Source organism: Carassius gibelio, chromosome A9 (genome assembly GCF_023724105.1).
Source record: "Carassius gibelio isolate Cgi1373 ecotype wild population from Czech Republic chromosome A9, carGib1.2-hapl.c, whole genome shotgun sequence".
In the NCBI taxonomy this organism is placed as follows: domain Eukaryota; kingdom Metazoa; phylum Chordata; class Actinopteri; order Cypriniformes; family Cyprinidae; genus Carassius; species Carassius gibelio.
The window spans coordinates 24866364-24891135 of NC_068379.1; the positions used below are offsets into that span (position 1 = coordinate 24866364).

The 24772-nt window shown below is 39.0% G+C and overlaps 3 protein-coding genes across 5 annotated transcripts in view; 1 reads left to right on the forward strand and 2 right to left on the reverse strand.

The window, feature by feature from the left end:
* The window catches only part of LOC128020056 (TBC1 domain family member 8), an 18776-nt gene extending 865 nt beyond the window's left edge, over window positions 1-17911 (reverse strand). Inside the window, exons 1-19 of one of the 2 annotated variants that reach the window (XM_052606593.1) lie at window positions 17417-17911; window positions 13490-13600; window positions 12984-13102; window positions 12682-12910; window positions 12356-12596; window positions 8837-9044; window positions 7670-7867; window positions 7270-7431; window positions 6385-6535; window positions 5357-5571; window positions 5150-5267; window positions 3610-3895; window positions 2477-2582; window positions 2297-2395; window positions 2142-2210; window positions 681-945; window positions 539-604; window positions 222-308; window positions 41-141 (exon numbers count right to left, since the gene is read on the reverse strand). In XM_052606593.1, coding sequence (XP_052462553.1) covers window positions 41-141; window positions 222-308; window positions 539-604; window positions 681-945; window positions 2142-2210; window positions 2297-2395; window positions 2477-2582; window positions 3610-3895; window positions 5150-5267; window positions 5357-5571; window positions 6385-6535; window positions 7270-7431; window positions 7670-7867; window positions 8837-9044; window positions 12356-12596; window positions 12682-12910; window positions 12984-13102; window positions 13490-13600; window positions 17417-17543 — 2958 coding nt within the window. In that variant the 5' untranslated portion in view covers window positions 17544-17911. The remainder of the gene's footprint in view (window positions 1-40; window positions 142-221; window positions 309-538; window positions 605-680; window positions 946-2141; window positions 2211-2296; window positions 2396-2476; window positions 2583-3609; window positions 3896-5149; window positions 5268-5356; window positions 5572-6384; window positions 6536-7269; window positions 7432-7669; window positions 7868-8836; window positions 9045-12355; window positions 12597-12681; window positions 12911-12983; window positions 13103-13489; window positions 13601-17416) is intronic. The other variant, XM_052606594.1, reaches the window with a different exon arrangement.
* Window positions 17912-20029: 2118 nt separating this feature from the next.
* Window positions 20030-21933, forward strand: pdcl3 (phosducin-like 3). Of its 2 annotated transcripts, XM_052606602.1 has the most exons (7): window positions 20030-20077; window positions 20152-20284; window positions 20656-20773; window positions 20889-20979; window positions 21059-21202; window positions 21302-21510; window positions 21672-21933. In XM_052606602.1, exons 2-7 carry the CDS (start codon window positions 20279-20281, stop codon window positions 21815-21817), a joined length of 714 nt encoding a protein of 237 aa, XP_052462562.1. In that variant the 5' UTR covers window positions 20030-20077; window positions 20152-20278; the 3' UTR covers window positions 21818-21933. The 2 variants fall into 2 exon arrangements, with proteins under 2 accessions (XP_052462562.1, XP_052462563.1); XM_052606603.1 differs by having other exon boundaries at window positions 20044-20284.
* Window positions 21934-22268: 335 nt separating this feature from the next.
* On the reverse strand, window positions 22269-24772 carry LOC128020064 (neuromedin-U-like). The gene is made up of 7 exons (XM_052606604.1): window positions 24613-24772; window positions 24183-24235; window positions 23809-23862; window positions 23701-23727; window positions 23579-23632; window positions 23429-23494; window positions 22269-22362 (listed from the first exon to the last, which is right to left on the reverse strand). Exons 1-7 carry the CDS (start codon window positions 24713-24715, stop codon window positions 22315-22317), a joined length of 405 nt encoding a protein of 134 aa, XP_052462564.1. The 5' UTR covers window positions 24716-24772; the 3' UTR covers window positions 22269-22314.

A 24772-nucleotide genomic window follows, 5' to 3' on the forward strand; every position in this document is an offset into this window, starting at 1 on the left:
GAGTGTGTGTGGTGTAAGTGTGTGATGTGTGGAGCGTCACCTGCTTCATGTGAGGAAGAGGCTTCTCCTCGTGCTTCTGCTTCTCTCTGCTCAGATCCTGGAGCATCTGCTGCAGCTGCTCTTCATAAGACTTCCTCTCTCCTACACACACACACACACCAGAGGCGCATTACACACACAAACACACTCACACACACGCTCATACACACACACACACTCACCGTTGGGCAGGCTGACACAGAGAGGTCTGGTGCTGGACAACACGGGACTCTTCAGAGGAGACGAGTCTTCTGCGTCCTCGCTCAGAGCTGAGAACACACACACACACACACACTAACATGAGCTGATCTGGATAATAAAACAGAGTTAGTTTCTTCACGGAGGAGTGTTATTCTCCTGCTCATCTCTGTGAAGCTGCTCTGAAATCATCCGTTTTGTAGAAATAAAGGAGTCTTGACATTAATGTCTGATGCAACGCCCCGTGCTTCTGCACTGAAGGCTCTCTGCTGTGTTTGAGACGGTGTGTGTGAGTCTGAACCTGGAGGGATGTGCAGTCGATACAGCAGCCGGATCTTCTCGTTCAGCTCCTCACAGTACAGAAGATCTGCAGAGAAACACTGGCTCAGTGACGGAGGACAGCACAGAGGACGGTGTGTGTGTGTGTGTGTGTGTGTGTGTACCCAGCATCTGCGTGAACTGAGAGAAGGTGACGAGGCCGTCTCGGTCCTGGTCCAGCAGAGTGAAGGCGCGCTGACCGACGGTGTCCGTGTGTGTGCCACAGCTCCAGGGCGTCAGCAGCTCATACAGACTCTTAAACTGAGCCCGGTCCACCACGTACCGCTCCACACAGCCTCCGAGCGCAGGACGAGCAGGAGACGCACCGGAGGAGCACACACCATCACCCCAGTACAGACTGATGAAGTGCTCCGTCTGCAACACACAACACTGATAGACTACTGATACACACACATACACTAATACTACAAACTAGAAGTGAATAAAAATACAGACATCAGGTAATAAATAAATTAAAATAAGAAAATTAATAAAAAATAAAATAAATAATTTAAAATAATTAATAAATTAAAATAAAATACATAAAAATAAGTAAACAAATAATTAATAAGAAAATAAAAATAAATAAATAAAAATAAGAAAATGTATAAAAAAAGTTAAAAAGTCATTAAAAAAAATTAATAAATGCATAAAATAAGTAAACAAATAATTAATAAAAATAAGTAAACAAATAATTAATAAAAAAAAAATTATAAAAAATAAATAATTAAAATAAAGTAATTAAAAAAAGATACATGCATAAAATAAGTAAAATAATTAATTAAAAATAAAAAAGAAAATACTAATAAAATAAATGAATACATAAAAATTAGTAAAAGATATTTAATAAAAATAAGTAAATAAATAATTCATAAAAATATAAATAAGTAAATAAAGTAAACTTTAAGTAAAATTTATATATATAAAATTTCAAATTTTTAGTTAAAATAACTAAAACTGAAAATTATACAGACTCATTACAAGTAACAAAAATGACAAAAACAACAAAGTTACTAAAACTTGAATTAAAATGAAAGTGGAAACCAAAAACAGGATTCAGGATGATGCTGCAGTAACAGTGGACTGATGTCTGGATGGATCGGATTGTTTTTAGAGTACAAATATCATACGTGTATTTATAATAATAATAATAATAATAATATATTCACTAGGGGTGGGAATCACCAGAGGCCTCACGATACGATATTATCACGATACTTGTGTCACGATACGATGTTATTCATATTGCGATATTCTGAGATATATTGTGATATTACAGTTCAACTTGAACTCAATCAAAAAGGTTGTTCAGACCTTTCAGCAATTGGGGCATTTGAACGTAATTAACCACAATAAAATCCAATAAAGAGCAAATAAAATAACCACACTTTGACTGAAAGTAGCAATAAAACTGGAGAGAATTTATATTAATATTGGTAACACTTTACTATAAGGTTCATTAGTTAAATAAGAACTTATTCATCTCAATTGTGGATTTCTCTTTCTATCGCTCCATAAATCAGGAGAACAAGGAGTCGAATGTTGTATAAATGAGAGAGTAACAGTGAAGTGTTCAGGAGCGTCACCTTGAAGAGATCGTAGAGCTCCGACAGATCCTGCTGCGACAGAGACACGTCTGGAGTGACCAGGCGCAGCTGCAAACACACACACACACACACACACACACACTGAGCGGGGATCGAGGCGTTCAGAGCACGTGGAGGAGAGGGAAGAGGCTCACTGCGTTGTCTTTGGTGGAGTCCTCGTGCGCCTGCAGCACCTGAACACGCTGACGGCTCCTCAACATCTCCACATGCTTCACAGACACACCGCTGAACTTCTGCAGACACACAGACGCATCACTGCATGACAACACAAGGATGCGTACGGAGCGGCGTCATCTGTTTGAGCAGACACACACCTCGTGGGCATCGGTGAGGAGCGTGGTGATGTTCAGACGATGAGAAGCTCCTGCGTCTTCAGCACAAACGTGTGTGTCCTCCTCGTGTCTGACCTGCTCCAGGAAACTGACCGACAACAGAGATCAATCCACTTCAGACCTCACCCTCGCTCAGACAGACATCAGTGTGCACATCATAAACTGAGTCTACATACTTTCCTAAAGTTGACTATTTTGTTCAGTGTTCAAACAGGAATGATTCAATGATTCAGTTCAGTGAGTCACTTTCAGTGAATATCTGCAGGGAAATATTCCTGTTTATGTACTGGTATATTGGTGCACATAAATGAAAATAACTATGAAATATTTAATGATTCATAAAATTATTACCTATGAAATACTGGGCTATAATAATAATGATAAAACATTAAATTTCTGAATATAAAATATTGGTATATTTAACTAAAACATAAATATATAATAAAATATATTTAACTATTTTAATTTATATGTAGCAATATTTTATATTTAATCATTAAATAGTTAATATTTAATTATTTTAATTTATGTTTAATGATAAAATATTGGCAGATATAAATAGAAATTAAATAATTAAATGTTAATTAAATGTAAAACATTAATGCATATAAATAAATAAATAGGAGTTATTTAATCAATGAAAATATTAAATATGGAACACTGGTGCATATAAATCAGAAAGATTAAATATTAGTGTATATAAATGAAAACGAGTAAATATGAAATATTTAATGATTCATAATGTTTGATTAATTTAAAATCTTTGATTAAATATGAAATATTGGTGCATATAAATATAAATAGATTATATATATATATATATGAATTGATTATATACATTAATTGCCGAAAAATATGAAATATTGTTGCATATCGATAAAAATGCTTAAATATGAAATATTGGTGCATAAATATGACAATGATCAAATCTGAAATACGTATAATGTATGAACTGATTAAATACAGAACATACGTGCATACGAGTTAAAAGTATTCCATGTTCTTCTTCTGGGGTTCATGTAGTGTAAAGCAGTGTGAAACCATGCTTTGATTATGTTAGCTGTATCTGACTGTACTAGGCATCTCACAGGAAGTGTCTGGAGGGGTTTCCTCACCTGGTCAGGATCATGAGCGCGTGTCCGTCGTCGCTGCAGGTGCTGAGCTCGGCCGTGTTAGCGTCCAGCACCGCCAGAGAGATCTGGAAGATGGCTCTGATGCCGTGGTAGAAGAAGGAGTCGAGGACACACAGAGCGCTGCGGAAGGGCAGGACACTGAGGAACAGCGTCAGGAACCACGTGAGCGAAGCCGACGCCAGCGGAGTGAGGTCAGGAACACGCTCGGACAGCTCCGGCAGACGCTCACGGATCAGCTCCTCCAACACCGACTGATCCACCTGAGCTCCTGACACACAGGAAGTGACATCAGCAGCGTTACACGAGCCAGAACAACTCTCACACTACAGGAAAAGTTAATAAGATTGAAGACAGAGCTGAAGGTCGTCAGTGTAACATGTTAATTTACGTTATGTTTCTACAGTATTGAGCTTAAAAGGAGCATGTAGAGGGAAAACAAAAGAGGGCCAAGGATAGATCCCTGTGGAACACCACAATGGTTAGGCGCAAAGGGGAAGTAAATGATCAAATGTTTACAGAAGCAGTCCTCCCCTCCCCGTGAAGCTAGGCTTTGAACCCCAACAACACGCTCGAGTCGTTCCAGAAGAATACTGTGATCAATAGTATCGAATACTAAACATATGAGGATAGCAGATGATCCAGAATCAATGGACCACAGAATGTCATTCGTAACTTGGAGTAATACCGACTCTGTGCTACGCAGCACTCTAAACAGTTGTTGAGGGGGGAATTAAAACCAGAAAAATCTTGCATTTTAGTTATTTTAATGCTTTTTGGTCTTATTTTAAATATTTTAAAGACATCTTGAGGCCCCCTAGTGGAGAACCACTTCTTCAAGCAAAATATAATTTTTTACCTTTTGATTTCTGAACAGTATCATTGAGACAGAAATATACATTTTATTAAAGGAGTCATCGGATGTCCATTTTCCACTGGATCAGGAATGATTTGTGCGAACACAGACAGAAATCTGAGATCGACTTGATTTGAGAAAGAGGTAAAGATTAAGGTAGATTAAAAAAACACTGTGTGGATTTTTATCATTATAGGGTGGTTGTGTACACATTTCAGTTTAAACAACATGTAAAAGTGCATCTAGCATTCGATGACCTTTTAATCAGTTTTAATGTTAAACATTTATGTTTATATTTGAATTTTAGTTAACGTTTTACTAATCTGTTTTAGAAATTATTAGATGTTTTCGGATGCAAGTAAATGTTTAGAAATTATTATTTTTATGTCTTGAAGTTATTTTAGTCCATCATCAAGTTTATCAACTAAATAAAAAATAGCAACTAGCTGAAATAATAAAATATTTAAAAACAGAATATGAATGTTTTCATTTATTTTAAGTAACAAGATTTTTAAAACGTAAAAATGGTTTTAGTAAACTATTTGTGAAATGTGAACCAGACCAGTTTTTATGCGGTTCTCTGAGTCAGTGGCATTCAAAACATCCACAGCGCTGTCACCCGCTCGAACACGCGGATCAGAAGAGGAAGTGGTTCAGTCAGGTACACACCGATGACCCTGCGGTTGAAGTAGTCGGGCAGCATGCGCTCGCACACAGTGACCAGCAGCCAGAACGCCTCCTCCTCTTTAGTGTACAGCAGCATCACCGAGGCCAGGATGTTCATGGACTGCAGAGGACACAACACAACCATCACAGTTCAGTTGAAGCATGAGCTCGGTCTGGGCTAGCGTTAGCGCTGTTAGCGAGCGCGGTCACCTGGCAGTAGCCAATGGCGGGGTTCCTGAAGGCGTAGGCGGTCAGGACGCGGCGCAGCGCTGAGATCCCCGTCTCGTTCTGGAAGGCTGGATGCTCCGGCAGCGAGCGGTGCAGATCTCGCTCGATCTCCTCGGTGGCGATGCTGCTTTCTCCTCTGCACTTCTCCAGCAGATCCGTGTAGTAGCTGGGATGAGCTGCCAGCGAGGAACACGCGTCTGCGAGACAGACGGAGAGCACACACACAAACCAAAGTGAAATTCAGAAAGACGATGGTTTTAATTCTCGGTTTTAGTTGTGAGATAAGACAAAACTGGTTGCAAGAAATATGTATCAAACACTGAATTTTGGATCATGGGTTCACATGAATCTGTGTTAAAGTGTAATTTATTTCTGTGATGCTCCGCTGTATTTTCCGCATCATTCGATTTACTGCTCTAGAAACATTTCTGATTATTATCAGTGTTGAACACAGTTGTGCTGCTCAATATTTCTGTGGAAACTGTGATGCGTTTCATTTCTCAGGATTCACAGAAAGTTCAGAAGAACAGCGTTTATCTCAAACAGAAATCTTCTGTAACATTATAATGTCTTTACTGTCACTTTTCAGCAATTTAATGTGGCTTTGATGAATAAAAGTAACAATTTCTTTCTTTTTTTGTTTAACTGACTTCCTCTAAACTTTTAAATGGTAGTGCATCACACTTAAATGCAGTCTAGGTGAGCAGAAGATACTTCTTTAAAAACCTTAAAAAAAAATTGTTATTTAGTGTAATTCATTTTAAATTAGTTCCATAACTGTACAACATTTGGGAGGTTTGTGCAACATGTAATGAATCTCCTGTGCGTACAGACAGCGTGAGCAGAGATTTCAGCAGATAAATAACCAAATAAGAGCATTGATCACAGAGCAGCAGAAGAGGAAGTCTGATCTGGACAAATATAGAGCGACTGAAAACACCATGGAAGTGACTTTCTTCTGTTCTGTGTCACCCCGTCAACTTCTCTCTTTCTCTGTTTCCGTCTCTCACCGGAGAAGTTGAGCCACAGCTCTCCGCGCAGAGATTCGGGGATCCCCATCGCCACCAGCTTACGGATCTTATCCGTGCGGAACATGTGAACGCCGCGGCCGAACTCCGTGAAGTGTTCGTCCCACAGTCGCTCCCGAACCTGCTCCGTGTTCTGATGGAGACACAAACACCTTCAGCACACATTTCACATCACTACTGCGTTTTGCATAAAGCATATTTTTAAAACACTTAAAGTGACAGTTGACACAAAAAAGCCAATTCTGTCATTTATTCTCCCTGAAGCTGTTCCAAACCTGTGTGTTTGAGATTATGTGACATTATTTTTTCTACACACATTTTACACCCAAACTCTCATTACTGTAATGCATTTATTTTAAAGTAAAAAAAAAATTATTTCTTGACTGATTTGAATACAGTCAATACAGAATACAGAAGGACTAAAATATCTTCATGTATTATAACTGTGTACCAGGGTTGATACAGATAATCAAAACTAAAACTGAAGCCAAAATGAAAACCATTATATAAAATTGTTACTTGAAATATAATAAACATTGACTGATATATAGATATATTTTGCTTTAACTTGATGCTCCAAACTGAAATAAAAATGTATAAAACTATAAAAAAATAATACTAAAACTAATTAAAATAAAAAAAATACAATTATAAAAATTACTAAAAATGACAAAAAAATATACTAAAATTAATTTAAAAAAAAACATGAAAATTAAAATATTACTAAAAATAACAAAATACTTAAGCTAATTAAAATAAAAAAATAAACATGTTACTTATATATACACTAAAACGTTTTCTAATAAAAATAGAAATAAACCAAACTATGAGCAAAACTAGTGATGGTGGTCAGGCTGCGTCACTCACACTGGTCTTGTTCGGAGCGTCTGATTGGCTGGGGTGGAAACTGGACATGAGGTCTGTGTGGACACTGTGACGCAGAGCTTGATCAGAGATGATGTCACTGTCGTCCTCATCGTCTGATTGGACGGTGTCGTAACAGAAAGTGTAGTATGGTGTGCTGGAGATCTAGAGATCAGGAAACACACACTGTGTTATCAGAGACACTGTTATCTAGTGTTTATCTCCATATGTACTTCCTAAGTGTCTATGTGCGGTGATGATCAAGTCTTCCGTGAATTATTACTAGTGTCCTGTTCTAATAAGGACAGGTTTGAGGGTTTTAAAGAAAGCTGTCAGCTTGCCCTCACTGAGAGCTGAATAACCCTCGACAGATTAAACTAGAGATGGTCAAACCGAGGAGTACCGAGGACTTCTTGCGCTGGTCGTGTCCGCTGATTAGGTTGTGTTTCCAGTGCAGGTCTCTCAGCCGGTGTCTGACGCTCTCCACCAGCTGGTCCCGATGGAGCAGCTCGATCAGCTGGAACGCTCTCTTACAGCGGACGCTGATGATCACGGGGTTAGGAAGAGCACTGGTGCTCTCGGCCTTCTCGATGGAGAGGATCTGCACACACACACACACACACGTGAAGAACTGAGCCTGGTGCGCTGATGGAGCTTGGGTTCATCGCACCCGTCTCCTTTGGCTTGAAAATATAGAGTCGTTCATATTCAGTGATATTACTGATTCGACTGCACTGATGAATGCACAGATGTCTGTTTCATAAGTGATGGACTCTTATTTTCCTGTTTATGACTGTGAAGCTGCTCTGAAATCATCTGTATTGTATAAAGTGCTACAGAAATCAATGTGAACTGACAACTAAAACATTCATGTTTCATAACGACTGTGTTATTATGAAACTACTTACTGCTATTTATGCTTAATATAACTCTTCTACATTAAGAAATAGTGAATATATCAGTGAATTAGAAAGGGTTTCATTTTCTGAGATGAGCTAAATGTCCTCATTAAAAGATCAAACATCAATATTGATACATTTATCATTATATTAAGATCGCTTTATGTCCATATTGATACATTTATGGTATTTGTGTCCTTACTGACACATTTATAAATAACTTTTTTTGTTCTTAATTCATATATTTATGATATTTCTTGTCCATATTGATACATTTATGATTTTTTTTGTTCTTATTGATAAATTTATGATTTTTTTTTTGTTCTTAATTAATATATTTATGATATGTTTTGTCCATATTGATACATTAATGATATTTATTGTTCTTAATTCATATATTTATGATATTTTTGTTCTTAATTCATATATTTATTATATTTATTGTTCTTATTGATACATTTATGACACTTTATGCTTTTTGTCCTTATTTACACATTTATAAAACTTATGAATTAGTTTGTTCTTATTGATACATTTGATAGTTTTGTCCTTATTGACAGATTTATAAAACTATTATGGTGCTTTTTGTCGTGAAACTAGCTAAACGCAAACGAGCCACAGCAGAATGTTGTGAGAACGATCTGTTCCTGCAGCAGCTGATAACCTCTGACCTCTGTGAGGGGTATGATGAGAGCACACTGGCCCTCCTCACGGCTGCTGAAGCACAGATACCCGTCTGTGGTGTAGACCGTGCCCGGCGTGTGGCAGCGGGCGTGAGGAGTCCAAACCGAGCATGACATCACTTCCTGCAGACGCTCAGCCCGTGGCAAGCCAAAGAGAGAGAGCACATACTGCCTGAGAGCCTGTTCTTCCAACACCCTGTGAGACACAAACACACAACCATGTTCACGCTTCAGACTTCAGACCTGACCATCACAGTCAACACTTCCAAGATAAAGCGGAGCGCTCAGCTCAAGGCACCGCTGTCTCTGTCTCTCCGATGATGTGAAGGGGATCAGCATCTATATATTTGGTGCTGATGAGATCTTTGATTGTGTAGATCGTCTCCACTTCTACTATATGTACCCCTTGAATGTATATAAACTCCAGAGTATCACTGCTTTGGTTAGACTTTTTGATGACAGTGTGTTTCTCAATTAAGAAATCTGCTGAATCGCTTTTTCTTTGCGTTTTGCTCTGTTTATTAAAACATTATTTTCTTTGTTAAATAGAAAAGCACTATTTAAGTTTTTGTTCAGTATCTATTTTAAAGTCTCGCCCCGTGTGGACCGAATCAGTTGACCTTTAAATACATCTGCTGTTTACTTCTAGATCTGAAATTGCTGAAAGATTTTGATCAAAGCAGCAGAGAACAAACCCACTGCTCTATAAATACACAAGCGGCTCCGCATGCAAATGCAGTTTTCACACCCATCGAGCGCGAGTTTGCATGCAGTCACAACCCACACACACGCATGACCTGTGCTTATTTCTCTTCACCATACATCATCCATTAACAGCTCGAATGCAGCTGCTGTTCTCAACCTGCTGTAATTTGATTCACAACTTCCATCATTTCTATATTCTGCAGCCCGTTACTCTCGGTTCTGCTTTACTTGTTTTCGCTGTCTTTCTCGTACCAGAACTTCTCTTTTACTGAAGGAAGTATATGAGACTCAAATCCCTCCTGATATCTGGCTGGATAGAGAGCAAGTACTCTTCACTGAGGCTCATAAAACACTGATGTCTCACTACCACAACATATGTGATGATAGATAAAGTCTATTAGAGGTGTTGCAACAATATATAGTGATATTCTCAATGTTACCCAGAAAACAGGATACAGGTGTAACTCATTAGAAATACTTCTGATTAATATTACGCTGTCAGACATGCAGAAGAAATCTAATGTCACCGGGCCCACTCATCGTTTTAATCATACACTAGATTTAATTATATTGAATCTTACTGCTATAGATATTGTACGATGATATTACAGACCATTTCCTTGTATCGTGCATGCTGCGTATCACTGATATTAACTATGTGTCTCAGCGATACCGTCTGGGCAGAACTATTGTTCCAGCCACCAAAGAAAGATTCGCAAATAACCTGCCTGATCTATCTCAACTGCTAATTGTAGAAAATAGAAAATAACCAAAACAATCCAAGGTTTTTATTTAGCACAGTGGCTAAATTAACAAATTACCAGACGCCACCTGATTCAAATATTCCACCAACGTTAAAAAGTAATGACTTTATGAATTTCTTCACTGATAAAATAGATAACATTAGAAATACAATAGCGAATGTAGATTCTACAGCGTCTAACACTTCAGTTTCATCCATCGCACCCAAAGATAAACTGCAGTGCTTTACAACCATAGGACAGGAAGAGCTAAATAAACTTATCACTGTATCTAAACCAACAACATGTTTATTAGATCCTGTACCCACTAAATTACTGAAAGAGCTGTTACCTGTAGCCGAAGAACCGCTTCTCAATATCATTAACTCGTCGTTATCTTTAGGTCACGTCCCAAAACCATTCAAGCTGGCGGTTATCAAGCCTCTTATTAAGAAACCAAAACTAGATCCTAGTGTACTGCCAAATTATAGGCCTATTTCAAATCTTCCATTTATGTCTAAAATTTTTGAAAAAGTTGTGTCTGCCCAATTGAGCACCTTCCTGCATAAAAATGATCTGTATGAAGAATGTCAGGTTTTAGGCCCCACCATAGCACAGAAACTGCACTTGTTAAAATTAGAAATGACCTGCTCCTTGCGTCAGATCAAGGCTGCATCTCATTTCTAGTCTTACTTGATCTTAGTGCTGCGTTCGACACCATAGATCATGACATACTCATAGATCGATTACAAAACTATACAGGTATTCAAGGGCAGGCTCTAAGATGGTTTAGATCCTACCTGTCCGATCGCTACCATTGTGTTTACTTAAATGGGGAGTCATCTCATTTATCATCAGTAAAATATGGAGTGCCACAAGGATCCGTCCTAGGTCCCCTTCTATTTTCAATATATATGTTGCCCCTTGGTAATATTATTAGAAAATACGGAATTAGTTTCCACTGTTATGCTGATGATACTCAGCTATATATCTCAACAAGACCAGATGAAACTTCCCAATTATCTAAGCTAACAGAGTGTGTTAAAAATGTAAAAGATTGGATGACCAATAATTTTCTCCAATTAAATTCGGATAAGACAGAGATATTAATTATTGGACCAAAAAACACTACACAGAATCTTGTAGATTACAATCTGCAACTAGACGGATGTACTGTTACTTCCTCTACAGTCAGAAATCTGGGTGTTATATTAGACAGCAATTTGTCTTTTGAAAATCATATTTCCCATGTTACAAAAACTGCATTCTTCCATCTTAGAAACATTGCCAAGATACGAAACATGTTATCTGTTTCTGATGCAGAAAAGCTAGTTCATGCATTCATGACCTCTAGACTGGACTATTGTAATGCACTTCTAGGTGGTTGTCCTGCTTCGTCCATAAACAAGCTACAGGTCGTCCAAAATACAGCAGCTAGAGTCCTTACGAGGTCAAGAAAATATGATCATATTACCCCAATTTTACAGTCTCTGCACTGGCTACCTATTAAGTTCTGTATCAGTTACAAATTATCATTACTTACCTATGAGGCCCTAAATGGTTTAGCTCCTGTGTACCTAACTAGCCTTCTACCACGCTACAACCCATCACGCACCCTAAGGTCACAAAACGCTGGACTTTTGGTAGTTCCTAGGATAGCAAAGTCCACTAAAGGAGGTAGAGCTTTCTCACATTTGGCTCCCAAACTCTGGAATAGCCTTCCTGATAATGTTCGGGGTTCAGACACACTCTCTCTGTTTAAATCTAGATTAAAAACACATCTCTTTCGCCAAGCATACGAATAATGTATCTCTTAAATTGTGAGTGTAGTTGTATCTGATCAAATGTGCATTATTATTCATTAGTCTCTATTTGTTTCTCTGTTTCTGCTGGATCTTCATCCCGTGGTAACTAGGATTTACACAAGCTCCAGTCTGGATCCAGAACACCTGAGAAGAGATGATGCTGACCCTGAATCAACAAACAGAACTAACAAATGTAGATGTGACTTTAAGGTGATTTCAGGTGTAGAGACAATAGCAGATGTGATGCAGGTGTTCACCTCTTGGTGATGTTGTTGGAGTCCTGCAGTGACTGGTCGAGTGTGAGTCCACCGCTGTCCAGGAGCCTGCGGAGGGCGATATCAGCCAGCTGACACATGACCCTCATCACCTCGTCCACGTTCAGAAACATGGAGAACTCCCTCTGTTTCCGTCTCGTGTGAACGCGGATCACATCTGTCAGCAAACCCACAGACACGCGTTCCAGCCGCGTCACTTCAGCCCACGGAACTAACAGCTTCACTGATCACAAGAACAACACCAGCGAGTCACACAGAAGGGGTCAAATCAGAGCAGGTAATTCTTTTAAATCTGCTTATTTGCTCACCCTCTTTGCCCAGCAGGAATGAGTAGAAGGCGATGTGGTTGGTGGTGAGGTACAGCGAGCCCTGGCGAGGCACGTGGCCCTTCCAGCAGCAGCAGGAGTAATGCGTCACCAGCTTCTCTCGCTGAGGGAGGCCGAAGCGCTGCTCGAACCGCGCCAGATCTTCCCTGAAGCGAGCCGGATCATCTTCCCGTGCAGCCTGACCGCCCAAAACCTCCTCCGCGATTAAACCCTGCATGAAAACACAAGACATTCAGAGTCTGAATTGAGTGTGATGTTTGTGTGAGTCTGTGGGGGGGCCTTACTTTCACTTTGCCCAGCACAAAACTGGCAGCGTCTTCTTTATTCTCAAACACAGCCATGTAGGGCAGCAGGTTCTGCTCCAGCCATCTCCAGTGTCTCTGCACCTCCTCCAGCGAGGCTCCTGGAACCACACACACCAGAACTTCATCACATCCTTCAGCGTTTATGACTTCATTTGATTACCAGCATTTTGATTTGTAAATATAAAAAAAAATAAGTCCACCCTCAACAAATAAAACACAATTTTTTTAAGATCTGGCATGCTTTTTGATTAATTAAAACGTATTGATTTCATGTTTTCAATTAATTAGACTTGTTTGTTGATGACTAAAATTGAATGTATCCATTAAAATTTAATACAGGAAAAAATTATATTGAAAAAAAGAATCAAATTGAAACCGAACTTGGGAAAGAAAGCAAACACACACAGATGATACGGTCACACACACGTGCAGATGACTGCATCACACACTGGTGTTTGTGAAGAGTGTGTGAGAAGAGCTCTCACCGCTGGCTATGACCCAGCTGACCTGTGACCCGGGGACATGCAGAACGACCCGGAACGGGGCCACACGAGCATTTGAGTCCAACACTGTGTCCAACGCACCCACCAGCAGACCTGCAACACACACACACACACACACACACACACACACACAGACACACGCACACACACACACACACGCACACACACACACACACACAGACACACACACAGACACACATACTTATTTAACATTATTAAAACAGAATTAAACCATTATAACAGAGTGGAAATTATATTTGTATATTTGCATACACAAAGTATATTTAGGGTAAATAAAAGAGAATTTGGGAATTTCTTATACATTTCATGCATTTCATGATTTTTGAGATGTGTAAACACTGAAATTGGATGGATGGAGACTTTAAATAAACTGTTGGCAAATTTTAGTTTCATTAGTTTCATTTAATTAGATGCAAAAATGTAATTTTACCATAAAAATTTAAAATAAAAATAAAAAAACCCTAATTGAAACAACCACTTTTCTCCAAAATCTTGACAGTGCCAGCACTATTTCACTGATATATTATAGTGTTAATGTTTTGTGCTGCTACCACTGATCTATATATATAACTATATATATAACTATATTATAGATCAGTGGCGGCTACACATCAACTCAGTTCTAGGAGCACAGCGGTGTCACATGAGTTATTATACACCACACTTCATATGGCCTGATTTAATAACAGCATGAGAAAGTTTCACTTTCCTATTCCAGCTGTAGTCACCCGAATCAACACGAACACAAAACCACGGCTGACAGAACAGAAAAAGATGTTTGGTCATGATCAGTCTGTTCTGAAACACACACGAGGTTTAAGTAAAACCTGAACGCACTTCGACCTTTCAGCTGTGATCCGCAGGAAACACACCTTTCTACTGAGCTGCTCTAAAACACACAGCATGAGCCGTCAAATGACTCTTCTGAACCGATTCTTTATTAAATGACTCAGAGTTGTTGGTTTGAATCAGTCTGATGAATCCTTCTCTGAACGAGATCACTGAATTCATTAATATTTATCGTTCATTGCATATATTGCATCATTGATTGTGATTTGATTCGGTCTCGTGTGTTTGCTTTGAATCAAAGCTGGCTGGTTCATAAAGTCCTACGCTCTCAGTGAACACTCGATTTTGCTTGAATAAATAAAAAAGTAGAGTTGTACAATGACTCAAACCGTGACTAGTGTGTGTGAATATTAGAATAAAAATAGAACTCTTGAAACATTAAATCTGCATGTGCTGTGTGCCTCTGATTTGATTTAATTGATAAATGATTAAATTGTTAATGTTTTCTGAGTCAGGAGAACAGAGCTAGAGAAGGTGCTCAGCTCTTCTGTTCACACGGAGATCTCAGATGATCAGCTCAGCTCATGTTTCAGGGAAGGTCAGACTCATAAAACACTGTAAAATCACACACACACACACACACACACACACACACACACACACACACACACACACACACACACACACACACACACACACACACACGTTTATTAAGCTAATTTCTGATGGCGTCACACATCATAATCCACCAGCCAATCAAACGCGCTCAATCTGCTGGACTTTCATCAGAACAGCACAAGATCACTTTTCTATGTCTGGAAACACTCAGCAGAAGACAATAAGAGTCTGGTGTTTACCTTCCTGAGAGAGAGAGAGACACAGAGAGAGAGAGAGAGAGAGAGACAGAGAGAGAATAAGAGTCTGGTGTTTACCTTCCTGAGAGAGAGAGACACACACAGAGAGAGAGAGAGAGAGACACAGAGACAGAGAGAGAGAGAGAGAGAGAGAGAGAGAGAGAGAGAGAGAGAGAGAGAGAGAGAGAGACAGAGAGAGAATAAGAGTCTGGTGTTTACCTTCCTGAGAGAGAGAGACACACACAGAGAGAGAGAGAGAGAGACACAGAGACAGAGAGAGAGAGAGAGAGAGAGAGAGAGAGAGAGAGAGAGAGAGAGAGAGAGAGAGAGAGAGAGAGAGAGAGAGAATAAGAGTCTGGTGTTTGCCTTCCTGATCCTGTCCACACAACACACAGAGAGAGAGAGAAGACAAATAACCGGCTCTCCTGGAAAAAGTCCCACCTACCCACTCACACACACACACACACACACACACACACACACACACACTCTCTCTCTCTCTCTCTCTCACACACACACACACACTCTCTCTCTCTCTCTCTCTCACACACACACACACTCTCTCACACACACACACACACTCTCTCTCACTCTTACACACACCTCAAACACACACACACATATCCCAAACATCTCTGATAAAGATGCTACATCAAATCTGTGTTTTAGAAATGAAGTGCTAGACTGAAAGTCTCAGAAGCAGCACTAAACTACAGGACGCTTGAGATCATGGTGAAGTCTTCAGAGTGTATGTTAACAGATTCATGTCATAACAACCTCTCGAGCGGCAAACTGCTCCTGGAAAATCATTACAACCATAAAAACCATAAAAAAGACACAAACGGAGCCGAAAACCTGATTCAGTGACTCGAGACTAGATCAAGACGTGTCACGAAACTGAGAGTAATAGTTAATACACAGACAAATCTACTTTTATTTTATGTCACTTATTTAATAGGTTAATACTTCACATATATATATATATATAAAAATGTAACTTATTTATATTTATGTTTTAACGCCATATCAGCAACAATTGCTATATTAATGCAACATTAACAATATAATTTCAATACTTCATTTACAATATAATATTTTCTTAATCTTAAGAACCAATCATTATACAAAAACAAACAGAAAACAACAACAGTACTGATAAAAATAAATAAATAAATAAATAAATAAAATTGTACAAAGCATACATAACAGTTTAATCAGTGAATTTTTTTTAATTATTATTATTATTCCTCCGAAAGACTTAAAAAAAAAAAATCTTTTAGTATTTTCTGAATAATAATATTGTCGTCTAATATAATTTTAAATTGGACATTCTATTAAAATATGTTCCATAAATATATATACATAATATAAATGTATCAAATAAAAAATAGAGTATGTGTGTGTGTATTATATATACTATTAAACTTAATAACTAATTATTTGATTAAATAGGCTCATAGCTCACATATTTTAACTATTGAGATACACACACACACACACACACACACACACACATACATATATATGTATATGTGGGTATATGTATATATATATGGATCAAGAAAGTTCCTCAAAGTTATTCTAAGACATGAACGCATTTTGGTTTTATGTTTTAGGACAACTTTGCGGAAAGGTTTTGATCCACTTCAAATGTTGACTAGTGTATATACACTCTACACTTAAATAAAACATTATAAAAAAGCAGAAGAAGAGGAAGAAAAACACTTTTAATGCAAACAAGGCAGCAGAGCTGGTTTGGCTGCTGGTTTCAGATTAGTTTCCGAAATAACACTAGTTCCAGTGTGAGAAATGAGTTCAATCTCAGCACAAAGACATTCTTTCTGTTATAAACACATTTGAGTCAGTACTAGATCAGATTTAGAAGTAGACTGTACTATAGTTCTGAAGCCTCAAATCATAAAAACACAACAATGTACTGATACTAAACACCAGAGAGAGCAGAAACACAAGCTGATCTTTGAGCTCAAACGTGTCCTCACTTTAACAAAGCAATCCTTTACTTCAGACGTTACGATAAAAGAGATTTCACTGGAGTTTTGCAAGAACTTTGACCGTGAAACTGCTCGAGTGAAGAGAAGTAATGATCCCAGGCTTGTGTTGTGTCCACTTCTACTGTGAGCCTCAGCTGTTATGAAGGAAACTCCCAGAAAGAGCAGGATGCAGCTGTTGATCCCCGGACTAACACTAACACTCCGAGCTCGGGGACTGGGCTGATCTCACTCACCTGTGATCTTCCCTCCCGTGTCTCCGTGTCCTCGCCGGTGCTGCAGGAGGAAGTAATCGTTAGATCTGTCCGTCACCCAGAGCTTCAGCGCGTTTTTCAGCGCGACTTCTTCAGGAGTGATCCACATCCTCACGAGTGCGGCTCGCGGTGCTCTCTGTAGTGCGCACTAGCCTCGGATTCCGCCCATAACTGCAGTTCCTCTTGTGGCGTGTAGAGCGACTGTTTATTTCCGCTTTTTCCAGCCTTTCCTGCTCTCGGTTCCGGCGAGGGAAGTTTCATCTCTCCGCCTGCAGTGTCTCCTCACGGATTAACGCTGACGACGCGTTTCCCGCGTTAAATCCACTGACTGACTCGCGTCAACCGACGTGTTTTTTATTTTATTTTATTTTTTAATGTCTTTATCTACAGATGCGTACAGAAGTTACTGAAAAGCGTGCTTGTCTGATATACTGAGGTGAAATAAAATCCTCGCGTCGTACTGGAGCTGCGGAAACCTAATTTTAATATCGCGAAAGAACTCACTGTCGCGGCTGAGGAATGAGACTCTGTGATTGACAGCCGCTCCTCCAATCACAATAACTCTCTGCCTGTCAATCATTCTCGTGTGGGGGCGGGGCTTCATAGACAGCGATCGATAAATTCATATTTTTATAAATATTTTTTATTGTTTTCAGATGTACGTGTGCAAAAACGAAATTATGTTATATTTAAGTATATATATTATAATTCACATATTATATATAACAACAAAATTCCATATGCAGAAATGTATGGGCATCACAAAAGCGTAATTGTAATTCTGGTAGAATAGAAATAGGTCACTATTTTTATTATTTAACAGCAATAAGAATATGTGTCCTTAAATCGACTGATTTATAACAAGCATCCTTTATGATGAAGATCAACCTTCACTGAATGTTCAAAGCGTCCAGTGATTCAATGTTTTAAAAACGTTTTGTAAACGTTACATATGAGCTTAAATGAAACCAGCTGTTAGACGAACATCCAACTAAATCTTTTCAAAAGAAAACTCCATGAACGATGTATAAATAACGTTTTCATGCTCGTGTTTTGACAACATTGACAAGATAACGTTGAACAAATGTTCTGTTAATGTTAAGAAAGTTTGACAACACTGCCAGATGTTCTATGATTAAATATGTATATTTCTCCTTTTGTTCTCTTCTATTAATATTTTAATATTCTGATGTTTATCAAGATTTGATTGTTATCAAAATGCTGCAGTAAAATGTTTGGATATTTGTATTTCACACACAGTAAATACAGGCGTTCAGTGAACATGACATTTAAAAATCTGAAAAATCTCTTTCTATTTACTAGCAATACTCAACATGTTACCAACATCATAATCATGCCAGAATCATGCTAACAACATGCCAATCATGCTAACAATATGCTAATCATGCTAACAACATGCTAATCATGCTAAAGACACGCTATCAACATGTTAACTACATGCTTATCAAGCCAGAAACATGCTAACAACATGTTAACCACCGATAAAAATCTATTATTTATTAGTATCTTAATATTGTTTTAACCTTTACAACTACACAATATCCATTTAAATGTTACGAAAGCAAACTGCATCTCTTCATTTAGATGTTTGATTAATAATTAGTGTCCTGCTTTGCTTAGCAAACTCATGTCATGTAATATGTTATGGCTGAATTGATGTACTGTGAGATATTGAAGAGTGAAACAGGTTTTAGAATGTGAAACATTAAAGGGTGGGACTTGACTTTATTCATTGTTAAAGTGTATAAACTCAAGGGGGGGGGGGGGTGAAGGAGAAGGTCTCTTGGTGAATCAAATGATTACATATTATATAAATGCATGTATATATTTAAGAAAAAAAAATATGTTTATAAATTAATTATATTTATATATAATATAAAATGTAAGAATATAAATTCTAAAATATATACATGCATGTGTTTGTATTTACTGTATATATACACAGCACACACATGCTACATAAATTATGTAAACAAGAAAAATTATGGAGGCGATTAATCGCGATTAATTGTTTGACAGCACTATAAAACATTCTCAAGCTTACTGAAGCCAAGTAAACACTACAAGTCCTACTTAATGATAAGTACATTTATTAGTCAAAAATAAACTTAAATAGTCTTTTAATAATTTTTTTCAGATAGTCTAGTAAAGGTTTCTACAGTAAATTGCCTACTGTAAATATATCAAAACTGATTTGAACAACTTTAAAGATGATTTTCTCAATATTTTGATTTTTTTTCTCCCTCAGATTCCAGATAGTTGTATCTCAGACAAATATTGTCCTCCTAACAAACCATACATCAATGGAAAGATTATTTATTCAGCTTTCAGATGATGTAAATCTGAATCTTAAGTTTCAAACTTTTCAGGCTTTTACAACTACTTAAAATTTTTGAGGTTAGGTTTTCTCGAGCCAACCTTTTTATTTCTAGTAACTAAATTAGTTTATTATTTGCCAAAGCGTCCGTCAGCCACGCCTCTGTTGCGTCATTTGATTGACAGCGCATCTGGAAGTGCGTGCCCCGCGTTTCAACACCATATATGGACATTCAGAAACACGCCGGAAAACGGTGCAGCACTGATTATCGTCCTACGCGCTTCTCTTAAATGTCCTCTTTAAACGTTCGTATTAATCATCTCTTCTAATTTGACAGTTTTGTCATGACGCTAAAGCATTTAGCTTGATTTCCCTGCAGATTTGTCGTTCAAAAGGCAAGTGTATTTGTGTTTTCACGCGGTGTTCTGCCGGAGGAGTTTGAGCGGCGCTCCTTCTGTTTCCGGCGCAGTGAGAGCAGAGGTGTGATTCACAGCAGCAGCTCCGAGATGCAGGTTTGTGTCTTTCAGACCAATTATATCAGAGTTTAATCCTCATTATAATGTGATGTGTGCTTCCTCGCGTCTGTGTGAGTGATGTATGATGATGATGATGATGAAGGGTTAGTTCAGTGTAGTGAAGCTCGTCTGATCTCAGATCTAGTGATCTGTGTGTATGTTTCTGAACTTCTTGTGTTAATATTGACTCTGGGGTTATCGAAAAAGAAAACATCGAGGAAAATGTGATGTAATGAGTGAAATAATGAAAATCACGGTCGTTTCTACATCTTCAGTAACTTTTTTTACGTAGTGCTAATATACATCATGGTGTTATTATACTTGACTAAAACCATATAATGAAGATACTGATTGGTTTGTGAATATAGGATCCGAACGCAGACACCGAGTGGAATGACATCCTCCGGAAGAAGGGCATCCTTCCTCCCAAAGAGACACCAGCGGAGGAAGAGGAAGAGGAGCAGCTTCATCAGGCGCAGTCTGTGGGTCCGTCTCCCCTGAGCTGTACATGAGTGTGTGTGTGTGTGTGTGTGTGTGTGAGAGAGAGAGAGAGTGAGTGTATGTGTGTGTGTGGATGATGATGTGTCGTGTTGTTCTGCAGTGAAGACGTATGAGAGCATGACTCTGGAGGAGCTGGAGGAGAATGAAGATGAGTTTGGTGAGGAAGATGAGCTGGCCATGGAGATGTACAGGTACAGAGCTTCAGAAGAGACTGCGGCTGGGTTTTGGTGATCAGTAGTTGTGCTCAGACTCACGGTCTGTGTCCTGCAGACAGAAGCGGCTGGCTGAGTGGAAGGCCAATCAGCTGAAGAACAGGTTTGTGGAGGTCAGCGAGATCTCGGGGCAGGATTACGTGCAGGAGGTCAATAAAGCCGGAGCAGGAATCTGGGTGGTGCTGCACCTCTACAAACCAGGGTGAGACTCTCCACACACACACACACACACACACGTTCATCTGTGCATCTGTATGGAGAAGTGCAGTGATATAACCCTGTGTGTGTGTGTGCGGCTCAGGATCCCTCTGTGTACGCTGATAAACCAGCATCTCTCTCAGCTGGCCCGGAAGTTTCCTCAGACCAAGTTCCTGAAGTCCATCTCCAACACCTGCATTCCCAACTACCCTGACCACAACCTGCCCACCATCTTCGTCTATCACGAGGGGGAGATGAAGGCTCAGTTCATCGGTCCGCTGGTGTTCGGAGGAATGAACCTCAGCTGTGACGGTCAGAACACATCTCAGATAAACCATAGCACACTTCTTTTATAATGAGAGAGCTCTGACAATAACTATGAATCAATCACTAAAGATTAATAGATGGTCTAAAGCAAAAGTCTGTCTTCTCAGATTAAATACATGTGTAACGTGTGTGTGTGTGTGTGTCAGAGCTGGAGTGGCGTCTGTCTGAGTCCGGAGCGGTTCAGACGGATCTGGAGGAGAACCCCAGGAAACAGATCCAGGATCAGCTGCTGACGTCCATCCGCTGCTCCGCACCGAGCCGGAGAGACGAGGACGACAACGACGACGACTGACCGCATCACATCACATCACCTACTGACCACACGCACCACATCTACACTGTTTTATACCATCTCTAATAACACAGCCTGTCACTTCTACACATTTATTCTATAAACTTGTTCTATGATTTGAGTGTTTTACTGTGTGTGTGTCAGGGCTTCTGTGGGGCTGATGAAGGGCAATATAATATTTAAGACTAAATTAAATACAATGTGTCGCTTTAAAGTTTGAAAAGACAACTTCCTACAGATCATAAAAAGGCTTCATGTGTCAGGTTTTTAACACCTGATGGCTTCGCTGGTGGTTTCCGTTCTCTCGCAGCTCAAACAGATCTTCCTGTCGTATTATTAAGTGATATTTAGGGACATAAATAAATCCATCACAGGCGATTTCCCATCAATTTCCTTTCAGCGTTTACCCCCCCCCCCCCAGGTATTTCACAAGAACACATCAGCCAGCAGCGAGCTTCAGGTTAGATTTATTAAACATCTGCAGCACGAATGCAGCTTCAGCGGGCTTCAGGCGTCACGGAGTCCCAGAGAGTCTCAGGAGACGTCTGGAGAGAGGAAACACGGTCACACACACACACACACACACACACACACATCAGTCTCGTGTGATCTGTGGCTCAGTCTCTGTGCTTCCTGAAAGAGTGTGACGTCACGGGAAACTACAGCCCTGCTGTAAAAACATGAAACTCGCCCAAAAGGTTCTGAAACTTCTTTAGTGAAAATTTAATAATATTAAACTGAAAATTAAGCTGATATTGGTTTAATACGTTTTTTAAAGTAAATTAAAAGAAAAACAAGATTATTTAAATTTGACAAGTTAAAGTAATAATTCTACTGTAATCATGGACTGAGCTGGTCCAGAAGAGTGTGAACCCTGAACTAACGTCAGTTTAATCATCACACACCTCTCATACATCCTTCAGCTTCTCTGAGACACACACGTGTTACTCACAAACACAGCAGCTCAATCAGACCCGTGTCAGAGGAAAGAGGACATGATGCTTGGAACCAATGTAAATATATATACACTTACAACTTATTTCATCTCAGATAGTTGTCATGGCAGTGTTTCTAAAACTGAAATAAATCAAATATATAGGCATATTTACAGAAAATAAAAACTAATGCAAATAACAAAAACAATTAAAACTGCATTCAGAACAGTGATGGGACGTCAGGGAAAAATCTCATTTGTCTATAAACGTGTTCATGTCAATCCTTTGATATTGATTGAATGGAGTTTCTGGACACATTTTTCCTCTGCAGATTTTTCGTTACATGATGTATTTGGAAAACATATTTTTGTGGCAAAAACTGAAGTTTTTTACATTTCCCTGATTTTGATATTTTGAGAAGTGCATTAAAGCAGATTCATGCAAATCATTAAATAAAATCCTCATTCTTATTTTGTGAAAAACTGAATGTGATGGAAAGCTTATATTGATCATTTTAACCCAGCACAATATTTTGCACATCAGCAGAATTAGTTTTAAGATGCTTTCATATCTTCTGATCAATAACAGAAAGAGAGAGAGAGACACAGAGAGAGAGAGAGACGGAGAGAGAGAGAGAGACGGAGAGAGAGAGAGAGAGAGAGGCTTTCACACACACCTGCTGTTTCTTCCTGCGCAGAGAGAGCTTCGGTGAGAGACGCATGAGCGGATGAACCGAGTGAGACTGGAATCACACACACACACACACACACACATCAGGGAACATGCGTGAAGAGACAGAATGCAGTAGATGAGATCTTCATCTTACCTCTCTCTCGACGGATCCCACGGAGTCGTGTGCTTTAGAATAGTGAAAGAGAAACTGAGGAGCAGAAGAGACGTTCAGAGAGCCGTGTGTCTGATCGATCTGATGTGTGTGAGACATCTTACCCTCTTGAAGACATTCTGGATCTGCTCCTGAAGAAACACACGTGAGAGGATTGAGACGGGCTCGAGACGAGTGAACATACAGCACACACGCGTGTGAACATCACTCACCTGCTCCTGACTCCTCCAGCGCGCTCCACACAGAGTGTTCAACAGAGCCGAGCCCTGCAACACACACACACACACACACCGAACACACACACTATGTGACATACACTGGTGGTCATTATTAGGATTCTTTAATGAAAGTCTCTTCTGCACAGCAAGGCTGCATTTATTTGATCAATTGTGTTAAAGTGTAATTTATTTCTGTGATGCTCCAGTCTTCAGTGTCACATGAAAATTTACTGCTCAAGAAACATTTCTGATTATTATCAATGTTGAACACAGTGAATCATTCTAAATATTTTATCATCAGTGCATGAATAGATAAATAGATAGACAATAATAAAACAATAAAGAAGCCAAAAAAAGTCTTCTCATACCTGAATATAAGCTCCATAACCATCACAATCTGTCAGTGGATTTGGATAGCTTTCTGTAATCATAAATACAAAGTCAATTATTTATTTACTTACTAATGTATTGGCTCATATTCACTATAATATATACATGTAGACTCAGGTATATCCCTCTCCAAAACCAAAATCACCATAAAAATTCATCATAAATTGAAAACCACCTTAAATTAATCTTTTTTTTTTTTTTTTTAAATCAAAATTCAAGAGAAACTAGATTTGGATTTTTATAAGTATACACTAGTTTCAGGGATTGATTATTGATATTCTCGAACAGATATCCTGTACTATAGCCTGCGTTCTAACTGGAGCATCACTAGTAAAGCTGATGCACTAACTGGACCTGCATCTCTAACTCCTGTGAGTGATGTGAAAGTGCTGCAGGTGGGACACTCACCAACAGACGAGAAGAAGCTGCTCATCAAACAAACCACCGAGCAGAAGAGCGCAAAGTTCCGCGGACACGCGCTCCCGCTCCCGCTCGTGCTCGCGCTGCCCATGTCTCGGACTAGTTAGTGAGCTCCGCTGGAACTAGTGAACTAGTGAACTGACCTGGT

What these genes read in the sequence shown, in the direction of transcription:
- LOC128020064 (XM_052606604.1), bottom strand. Translation starts at nt 24,715, where the DNA reads ATGGGCAGCGCGAGCACGAGCGGGAGCGGGAGCGCGTGTCCGCGGAAC. An exon ending in CAGCTTCTTCTCGTCTGTTG is followed by an intron (nt 24,236 to 24,612) that starts GTGAGTGTCCCA and finishes TTATGATTACAG; the next exon opens with AAAGCTATCCAAATCCACTG. An exon ending in TCCAGAATGTCTTCAAGAGG is followed by an intron (nt 23,633 to 23,700) that starts GTAAGATGTCTC and finishes TCTGCTCCTCAG; the next exon opens with TTTCTCTTTCACTATTCTAA.
- pdcl3 (XM_052606602.1), top strand. An exon ending in CTGGCCATGGAGATGTACAG is followed by an intron (nt 20,980 to 21,058) that starts GTACAGAGCTTC and finishes TGTGTCCTGCAG; the next exon opens with ACAGAAGCGGCTGGCTGAGT. An exon ending in CTGCACCTCTACAAACCAGG is followed by an intron (nt 21,203 to 21,301) that starts GTGAGACTCTCC and finishes TGTGCGGCTCAG; the next exon opens with GATCCCTCTGTGTACGCTGA.